Source organism: Fistularia commersonii, chromosome 17 (genome assembly GCF_037954325.1).
Source record: "Fistularia commersonii isolate RoL2024-O1a breed Wild chromosome 17, RoL_Fcom_v1.0, whole genome shotgun sequence".
In the NCBI taxonomy this organism is placed as follows: Eukaryota; Metazoa; Chordata; class Actinopteri; order Syngnathiformes; family Fistulariidae; genus Fistularia; species Fistularia commersonii.
This window is the reverse complement of record NC_141300.1, coordinates 15,932,539-15,943,037: the sequence shown is the minus strand read 5'-3', so window position 1 is coordinate 15,943,037 and position 10,499 is coordinate 15,932,539. Positions and strand designations below refer to the sequence as shown.

General features: G+C 45.9%; 1 protein-coding gene across 4 annotated transcripts in view; it reads right to left on the bottom strand.

Annotated features, from left to right (window-relative positions):
* Positions 1–1,752: 1,752 nt before the first annotated feature.
* mctp2a (multiple C2 domains, transmembrane 2a) overlaps positions 1,753–10,499 on the bottom strand; it is a 31,421-nt gene continuing 22,674 nt past the window's right edge. For 3 of the 4 annotated variants that reach the window (XM_086163865.1, XM_086163868.1, XM_086163869.1), the window contains exons 20-23: positions 6,129–6,238; positions 5,916–6,025; positions 4,748–4,845; positions 1,753–2,598 (exon numbers count right to left, since the gene is read on the bottom strand). In XM_086163865.1, coding sequence (XP_086019991.1) covers positions 2,539–2,598; positions 4,748–4,845; positions 5,916–6,025; positions 6,129–6,238 — 378 coding nt within the window. In that variant the 3' untranslated portion in view covers positions 1,753–2,538. Of the gene's footprint in view, positions 2,599–4,747; positions 4,846–5,915; positions 6,026–6,128; positions 6,239–10,499 lie in introns of those variants that run through there. The other variant, XR_015107417.1, reaches the window with a different exon arrangement.

Below are 10,499 nucleotides of genomic sequence, written 5' to 3'. Positions count from 1 at the left end.
AAAAAAAAAACGTGATCAGACAATGTTAACTGCGGCGTGGCTCAAACGTTCATTAGCGAGCTTGTAAAACATCCGGGGATTTTCCCCCGCCGCATTTGGGGACCATATTGCGCGGCGACTTCGTCCGCAGAGATTCGCCACCTTCCCAGGAGGAAAAACATTGATAAATAATTCTTTGTATACGATCGCACTTCTTGAAAGAGTGTCCGCGCGTGTAAGCGAATGTGCACCGGTGCGCGCCGAGCCAAATCAACAATTATTGTAACCTTGTCAGACTCCTCTGTACGATCCACCGACTATGAATGATACCCGGTACGTCCGCGTCCACAACCTCGGTGCCACGGATTCAAACATTTGACAGCTTGCAGGCGGGCCGGCGTATTCTCACGCGGCTGCTCGTAACGCTACCGGCAGCATTTCGCTCAATAATATATCCGTCCGTGTCGTAATATTATTCCGACTAAACCGCTCCCGCTCTCCTCGGCGACTTTATTCGTATCGAATTTTCACCCGAGAAGTATCGTCTCGCTAAAAAAGGAATTAGTCGTCCTTCCCGCGGTGGTTCGTTCGCCCGACAGCCGAGTGAAAACACGCCAGGAATATCGCTCGATTGGTTTCACCTCTCGGGGACGCTTCGTCAGGTACCGCCGGCGGGTACTCCGCGCCCCCCCCCTTAACTACCAGGTACTGCCATCCCTCCTATCACAGCAGAAACCCTGCCCCAGTAATGCCAAGAATGTTGGAGGGTTTCAGCCAGTGTGTGGGATTTAACTCGTCAGAAGCTCAGGGTCACCTCCACACCCTCTCGCTTTGAAATGGACCCCTGGTGCCAGTTCCTGGGAGAGCCCAGTGATGTCTCTATCAGGCTGTCAAAAGAGATAGCCCGGGGCTCCGCCGGGTCCCCCTGAGCCAATCAAACTCTTCACAAAGCACAGATGGATGCTCTTTCACCAGCGTGCCACCGCTGAGGCGCGGGGAGGGGGGGGGGAACCCAGACCGCGATGCTCCGTCCCCCAATCAGCGAGAATGAACCGTCAGGGTTCGAGCCTCGGTTCAGCCCGTTCATTTCTTGCTCTGTGTATTTTCACGAGCCTCGTGTCTATTATGAGAGAGACGGGGCGTCCGGGGGTTGGGGGTACTTGTACTTTTGTGCTACATTAAGCTAAATTGCGTGATCAATCTCGGTAGAATGAACCGTAATTTGTTTTACACCAGACGTATTTTCTCTCGGCCGTGCGTTAAGATATGAACGATCTAAAATTCGCCCCGGTGTTTTTTTTTTCGCGAAAACTCTAAACTGCTCATTATCCGGCTAAAAATGGAAAGGGTCATAACTGCATGTTTCTGAATGGAGAAGCAGATGGATAAGGAGGGGTTCGGGGGGGGGGAAGGCGTACATATGTGTGTATGCATGGAACCATTAGATAGACCAGGTGATTTTAGTGCAAATGTAAAGCGCTAAGTGCTAACGACAGAGAACGTACAATCTGTGAGATGAGCTCTCTCTCATCTGGACCGTGTTATTGTGAGAAGGCAACAAAGCAATGCATTAGGAAGCACAGTGAAGCCACACAGCTTTGATGTGAGCTCGGCAACCAAAGCGCAGCGGTGGCCGGGGTGTGAGCTCTGTTCCAATGGCTGTGTTGTGTAATCAGATGTGTTTACTGTGTATTCAAGGAAAGAAGTGGTGTAATCCATCCTCACTAGAGTGCGGTTATTGGAAAACACGGGCGAAAGCAAGAGCTCTGACTGATCAAGATGCTTTATTCGGAGTATTTTGCATTTCCGCGGGATGACGCGGGGTAAAAACAAAACTCTCAAATTGTTTTCGTGCGAGTCGCGAACTTCGGGTAAAAAAAAAAAAATTGAAATCGCTGAAAAATACGAATGCATAAACACAACATAAATGGCGCCGGCGTAAACTTGGGAAAGCCGCCGGCGTCGTACCGCTTCGGGTGAGCCTTTGCCGGAAGAGGACGATATATAATTCAGAACTCGATCCTGATAAGTTGACGGTGCGACTAAATTAATCATCCGACATTATTGAGAATACACATATTGACATATATTTCTATTAGCGCTCGGATAAAAACACGTTGCAACAGTTCTTGTTTTTTTTTTCCATGAATTGTTAAACTTGTATTAACTTTCGCTTCGGGCAAAAAAAAAAAAGAAAAACAGCAGAGATCTGCGGTAAGCCAACCCCGATGCTTTTCATTGCTTTTCTCCATTTTATTCAAAGATGAAGGCAGAGCCTTCCAGCGCTCTCTCTTTTCTTTACCTCCAGGCTCGTGATTGACAGGGCCATGTGCTGCCCTCCAAGCCGCCGCAGTTCACGGCCCCTTTCACGGGGGGGGGGGGTGGCGAACACGCGGGCCGGAGAGCGGCCGGCTGACCCCCGGCAGCGGGAGGCAGAGTTAGGATGCTGTGTCGGGGTGCGCGGGGGTCACGGGCTGCGGTGGCACTGAAGCGTTGTTGTCGGGTGGACTTCGTCGCGCGGATTTGAGAGGAGCCTTTCATCCGGCGTGTCGGCCCGGCTTACTTTTTCTTCCGCGGCTGGCTTTGGCCGGTGGGCGCTCTCAACGTGCTGTACTGCACCTGTAAAAACAAACAGGAGTTTGGTCAGAGGCAGGTAATCCGAGCTCAGTGGAGCGCACGGTAATGGCTCCCCCGAGGAGAGCTGGTGCGGCGGAAAGCGAGGCGGACTCGCCTGTAATGAATCATTTTTTAAACACAGGAGCAGAGGGGATTAATCACAGGGAGGAAGGATTTGAGGAGTCAAGAGTTCCGTACCAGTGTACGCCCCCCTCATTGTGCAGCGCAATCACAATATTAGAAACAGACATCAACCGTGGAGATGACCTACCAGGCCAGACGGGGAGTTGCAAACTGCATAATCTCTCACCGCGAAGCAACGAACGTCCCCTCGGAGAACTTTAAGTCCAGGAATAGTACAAAGCCCATGTTGTTCAGGTTAAGACGTTCCCAACATCGCTTCATGTGTAACTTTCTTCTTGGCGTCTCTTTGCGTGACTTTGATTTCTCTAAGACAAAATCCCGACCCCAAATGTGGCACCTCGAACTCGCATCTGTTTTCTTGCCTTTGATAAAGCTCGGAATTAAGCTTGAAACGCTCACGACGCCAAAGTTTGCCGTTTCCCTTTTTTCTCTCCGGAATTCATTGATGCACAAAAGAGTTTGCGAGAAAAATTCACGATCGGAAATCATGTTATCTTTTGACATTCCAGAAATTACAGACGGTTGTCCGTTTTTTTTTTTGGGGGGGGGGGGGGGGTTGTTTTAAAAAATTGCCACCGTAATCCTAAAAAGACTTATCACGGTATAAATTGAAAAGGAGAAGAGCTGGGATTTGTAATCTCGCGTTTGAAGCCTTCTTGCTGAGCTCCAACAATACAGCGAATCTGTTGAATAAAGGTAAGAACTATGCTAATTAGATGGTCTCCATTATTAGAATGGAGGATGGAATGTGGGAACAAAGTGACTGCCTCCTGCATCAGAACATGAAACTGTCCTCAGAACTGACAGATGCTTCTTATTTCAGACAGACACAGTGTTGTCAGAAGTCCCCGTTTGAGGCACACTTTGTAGATTTGCACAGGCACTAATTGCCAAGTCACATTTGCAAGAAAGACAGGAGTCAATTTTCAGCCTTTGTGGGGTTTTTATGTCCACACCTATCTGAGGATTGAAGTTCTAAGTCAACAAAAACAAAATATGTGGTCTATTGTTTTGGCTCTCCTGTGTATATGATGTTAAGGTTATTTTTTTCACGGTCCATAATGAAACATACTTATGATGAATCTTAAGGCTGTTTTGTTTTTCATGACTGGAGCTATTTTCAAGATGTACTTTCTCTTTTTAACCCAGCTAAAAAGTATTGTCTCCATGGGATTTGAAAGTGAGTCATTTTCAAAGCTCAAACATTGTGTCCCAATGGGGAGGAAGACATACAAAGGGATTCTGATTCAAAATGTATTCACCACCTTGTTTTGCCAACTCAGTCGGCCAAATCTCAAACAACACAGGCTCCCTCCGACATCACAGGGAAGTCAGCGATGGCTTGCTGCAAGAGGACATCAAGGGCGCAGCAGAGGAACGGACCGGGTTGAGGGTGTCTTTCCAGATCCAGGCTGTCGGGTTTTCTGACCGCATTCTGTCTGCGGAGTTACCTGGGAGATGAAGGCCTGCGCGCCACTTCATTTCCTGGCCGAGCAAATTTCTTGGTCGCGGAAGTGTAAGCATCCGGCGCCCGACGGACCCCCTGCCCCGGCCGTCCTCTGATGTAAATGCAAATGGCGTATCAACCGTGGCCGATATGTAATCGCATATGGCGCCTGGCAAGATGACTACATTAATTGACTCCGCCAGCCCCGAAGAGACGGAGGCCACCTCGAAGTCCCCGCAGTCGGAGATGTCGGGAGCCCTCTGACCGATCGGCGACTCCGAATGTCACGGCGCTTCGACCGAACACGCAAAATGACTCATGACGCTCCGAGGCTCGGCCGACGCGGCCCGCCTCGGATTTGAGCATTTCCTCATTCCGTAGCTACATGATGCCGCACTGAGTAATAATTGGAGCGGGGCTGCATTAAAGGTGAGGGTCCATTAATAATCAAACAAAGCCCGAGGAGATATTTCCCCGACACTCGGGAATCGTGGAGCAACAAATAATGCGGCTGTCTCAGGGGAATCTCCTCCCAATCTGTATGTAAAACTTAACCCTTACCTTTTCGATATCAGAAGGCACCCTTCTGAGAAAATCCAGTATTTCGTTGTTGTCGATCGCATACGGGTTCCAGAGCTTCTTGGTAAATTTCTTAACGCCTGTGAAAACAAGAAGGCAGTAATGAATTTAAACGCCGATGTGAGCAGCACCATTTTGCAGGTTTACTGTTCGAAAACTAAAACGTAAGCTATCTCGAGCTCTAATAATCGAATCGGTTAATTGCCGGTGCACTTCGGCTGATCGGTGGAAATTAAATCAAGCCGCACGGATACGACGGAACAGGCGAGGATACGGACGGGTTCGCCCGATTTAAAGAAGCGAACGGCTCTTTTCACCCTCGAATCTGACCATTTTCCAATGATCTAGCTTCGCCTTCCACATGGTTGTATACCACGGAGAAAAAAGAAAAAAAAAACATCTCTGGAGTTTTGTAATGGGACCATTATATTCACAGCTTGGTACTGCCTTACCTCAACATACAGACAAAGAACCTAAGGACTTAAATATGTGCAAGCAACTTAAAAGGCTTGCCTCGCAACCACAGAGATGGGGGTTAACTGGGGAGGCAGAGGAGTGTCTCAGACTGTGTGTTTTTGTTTGATACAATGGTTTTTTGGTATTGATTGTGTTGAAGGCAGTGCGGTGGTACAGTGGTTGTGGGCTTGCAGCTGGTAGAGTAGAGCCTGTTAAGGGCAACATATCTCCCTGACCACTGAGATGACTGTCTATTCTGTATGACTACAGCAGATAATGAGAGGCTAGACCAGGAGCCTGTAGACTGCCCAAGGACATCATGTATTATATACGGCTCTCTACTCTACCTCGGCTTTGTTTTCGCACAAACCCTGGGCCCTCGCCTCTGCTGGATTCTGCCGTATCAGCCCACACTGAGTGGAGCGAAACCTCTGCAGCGGTCTGATCTCTGTGCATTTGCAGAGGTGTAAAGATGGCAGGGAACTTAAACGGTTGCACTTCATTAAATCATGATTTTGCAGTCGCCGAGTCTGTAAAACAGCTGTGTTTTAAAACTATGTAACGAGAACCGGTGCACTTTCCGATGGGTTGTTTGACATATGGAACGCTCGGGCAAAAAAATATGAAGGGTAAAAACAATACGGCTCTGCTGGTTTGCAATTTTCTGATTGAAATTTATGGATGTAGAACTTACCCCATATCAGCACAATATATCGCAGTGGAATCAGATATAATAGGGATGCTGCTACAAACAGCACTAAGAAGGACAGGCACGATAGGAATGGAACAGACCAGTTGAATACGCTGTGGAGAGACAATATTTCGGAGAGAATGACATAAAATAATGAATAAGAAAATATGCCATCAAATAATGAGTGTTCCGTAAAGTAAAATGAGCTTCATTTACTTCTTTACTCGCTCGCCGATGTTCGCGATTTCTCCCAAAACGTTCTGAACGGTCAGCACGACTTCCTGCACCATATGTATCTTATCCATCAAACTTTTTTTTCCTGATTCCTAAAACGACAACAAAAAAAAAAGAGAAATAAAACAATAAAAAAAAAATGCTCCGGTGAGGTGCTCTGCATGTCAACTGTTGTGAGCAAAAGAGCAGTTTATGCAGTATAGCTGTGCTATTACGGCTGATTTATCTATTGAATGGCCCATAATGAGCAAACACTGGGTTTCTTTGGACTATGCTTTTGAAGATGAGACAGTCTCGGAACGCACAGGCTGTTATGTGGATGGCTGCGAGATTTTAGCTTTTGCCCACCTCGCACAATGGAGCTGTTGCACAAGTGCAGTACAATCAAGGCACTCAGGCAGATGAAAAGTACACAAAATGGCCATCTGCAATCAGGCAGACTACATGACCTAGACAAGAAGTCCGTGGGCCTCGCAAAGTATTCCAGCAGCAATAGGACAGTTTTGAAGACATTTTTTCTGTCACCCCCCCCTCCCCCCTATTTCTTTAAACCTATTCTATATCTTTGTCTGGAGGAGAGAAAACCTCCATATCTGCAGAGCGCAGCTTGAATTCACACGAATCTTTTCACAATAAGTGCTGTACAAGCATTATTAGCTTCCATACATTGACATCATCATGAATAAGTGTGAACAAAGCAATGTGTCAACACGTGACGGGGCGGGGGCAGGGCGCGGGGGGTCCGAGTGTCCGTCTCCAAATGAACTAAATGTGATCACATCAAGGCAAGAAATAACAGCGAGTGTGAAGTCTTCCAGAGGGAGAGGAGTGCTCGGAGATAACCCAAGTAACACAAGCTAAAGAGGCCTAAAAACCTCACATCAAAAGGAGGAAATAATGACAGGAGTGATGACAGAGAGCAGGGAGGGAGAGGAAGCGGGAAGCGGAATGAGAGTGTTGGGGGGAGGGCGCTCTGATGGACCCTAACAGGAGGCTTGAGGATGTCTATATGTTTACGTTACAAGTCAGCTAAAGCCGCAGCCTGTGTGCATTGACGGGGTCCAGGCTGAGCGCCTTTATCAGAGCTTCACGAGGCAGCCCCTGGGAACACACTGTCTGCCAGCACAAAGAGACTCCCCACTGTCAGACCCACTCTCCTCCACCAAAGGCAAAGCAAGAGAGCAATTCCCAGACTTGCAGATCCTCCCCCACTGGGCTGGGATCTGGACAGGCACCGGAGGCTCAGCACTGTCCAAAAAAGGAAAAACTATCACAAATATGCTTTCTTTGAGAGTCACATCCTTGGTCTCATCAAGGGGATCAGTGTTTATGCATCATCTTATGCTGCTGCTTTTTTTTTTTTTTTTTTTTTTTTTTTTTTGGGGGGGGGGGGGGGGGGTTCAAAACCTGAATCATAATCTTGGAATTTACTGCACGGCGTTAATTTAGTTCCTTATCCAAAGTTTTGTTTGAAAACATGGACTATTAGTGTGTCTCTGAACTGAATAGAGGACCTGGAAAACCTCACACTGGGGCGCTAGCTTTTATTTAGCATTATGAAGCTCAATCAGGAGGCTTCACAATCCTCTCCATGCGCAGTTAAAAGTACTGAAAACATGTCTTGGATTTCACAGGTATCGACATATTAGTGAATGGACTACAACGGAAAGAAATTAAAAGTGAAGGTCATGCGAAATATAGATATGATATGAATGGAAATAGATGTTTGATTTAATTTCCAGTGAAAAATGGGAACTTTCAAGATCATCATTATTTATTCCTCTGCATTTTTAAAGGCCCCAGTCACTCGACAACCATCCTGAAGAACATTATCTATCAGTTGCTGTGGGAAATGTATTATCTTTGTTCTTTTCTCTTTCCGGCATGTCAACATCTGTAAACAACAGCAACAAAATAAACAGGAATAAGGAAAGGAAAACATTGTGGCTAAACTGGGGATGGGCTAAATGAATCCTAAATGACTGGTGATTGAGAAAAACCTGTGTGAAATCATAGTCTCATTTCAGATAAAATTGTCAAAGCTTCCTCTAAGGTACGGGTAATAGAAAACCAATTTGATCACCTGCACAAAAGTAAACATACTCTCAAAAACATGTAGGGTGTTTTCAATCCCCAGAAAAAAAAAAAGCTCATTTAACATTGTTTTAATTAGAACGGTGCTGGTGTTTTAATTCTCTGACTGAATACTGTCCATGGATTTTTGGAAAAAACATTTGAATGCAGTGAACACACACACACACACACACACACACACACACACACACACACACACACACACACACACACATACATACATATATATATATATATATATATGTAGAGAGAGAGAGAGAGAGCAATAGATATGAAAGAAATGGATCAAAATTCAAATAATGTTGGTTTCCACAAAGGTCAGGGGTTTCTATGTGTGTCCCTGTGTGTCAGCGCTCATAACGCCACAGACGATGACACGCACAGTCTGTCCAACCGGTGTGTTCAATGAGACCCGCCGCTGACCGTAAACCATCGGGGGTGAGAGATGGAGTGAGCCCCCTCCCGCGCCCCCCTTCGCTTCCCCGACTCGTCTACCATCCCTACAGCCACCTCCTCACACTCTCTCCCAGCTCTCCCCCGGGCTGGGCTGTAGGAGCGAGTTGACGCCAGACCGGCTCTGCGAGCCGGGGGGCACGAAGGGGCTGTTTCATCTCGCTTGTTCATTTCTACTGAAGATCTATGAACTTGTTTTGCCTCTCTGTTTCTTGATGTTATGATTAAATATTGTCTATCTGCACAATTGATACCTGAGGCCAAAGGGAAGTCACTTTGCCCACACATAATTTGTAAGCTGTCTCTTTCCCCGAGGACAGATTTGTTCACAGACTGAGAATCTGTTCTGTATTATCCCGCTGTAACACTGCTTTGCCTTTCGACTCTCTTTAACATCATGCCTTCACATTCTTGGTGCTCCTTCTGAGGTTTACATATTTCCTTGCTCAAGGAGGAAAAAGGGGGGAGAAAAACATATTTGAGTGGTAATCATAACCTCCTCTCAGGGAAAAGGCTACATTCACATGTTAGAGAAAGGACTGGGGAGGGGGAGGGAAAAAAAAAACAAAAAAAAACCCAAAACCTTTGAAGCCATCAAATTGAACACTGATCACTCTTTAACCCCAAATATTTTAAAGAATACTTTGATAAGAGGTGTAAAGCTACACTGCTTGATCTAGCTGCATGATATCACATTCAAGTGACAGCACGACCATAACAAGACTTTCAAATAAGCCACTTTAAATTAAAGCTGACAGCTTAAAACAAACATGGGTGACTGCTTAATTAGTAAATGAAAGGAGATATTTCATTTTTCCTCGGAGTGTGAAAGGGCTTAGAAGGCTCATGGAAAACCTTTCAAACAGCTTTAAGAGGCGAAGGCTGAGTCCGCAAACACAAGCGGCGCATGGAGGGAATCTTAAATCTTCCCCTGCTATTTCTATACCTGAAAGAAAGGCTGACATTCCCCTTATCATAAATTGAGTTTTCAAGGCAAAGACAAATGTAATAAATATCCTGTCGAGTAAAGATGCTAAACTCAGTGCGCAGATTCAGAAACACCGAAAATATTCTCTCGGCGATGTTCTCGGTGTGGCTTCCCACTCGGCGAGAGCGGAGATATCATGCGAGTTTCATCTGTGAATTAGCCGATCCTTGCAGACAGGACTTGCAGAATGTGCCTGTGTTTTTAAAAGGGAGCGGGCTTTTTTTTTTTTTTTTTTTTTCGTAGCCCGGGGTCATCGCAACAGAATATATTGAGCGCATTATGGATATGAATCCCGGGCCTAGACACGCAGCACAAGGGTCATCGCTTGAAGGCTCTGCATTAGTTCCACACTTCATTGCCATAAAGCAATAATACACATCCCTGTTAACTCCTCGTTCCTTACAGAAAACAGCGGCTTGAGTATAATTGAATATTATGTGCTGCGATTTTCCTGTTGTTTTGTTTTTCAGGAGACACCAGAGAGATATATTAATGAACATCACTGCTGATTTCACACAAGTGAACAAGTGAAAATGACTTGTAACCCTTTGGGCAAAGTTTACGGCTTTGTTATTATTCTGTTTTGTTTTCTCTGGTATCAAAGACCATTCGCAGTCACTCCATTTACACACAGGGATGAAAAGCGGTATGATTTTTCCGTTATCCGCGGTCCAATCGATTACGCTCCTAAGCCAGATTCTGAATCTGTTTCCCTTCATGATTGCTGATCAGGTCTCTGTACAAAGTATGAGCTTTTACAGGTTTTTCAAAGTCGAAAAGTTATTCAAACGGTGTTCCTTATTATTTAGGTTTTTTTA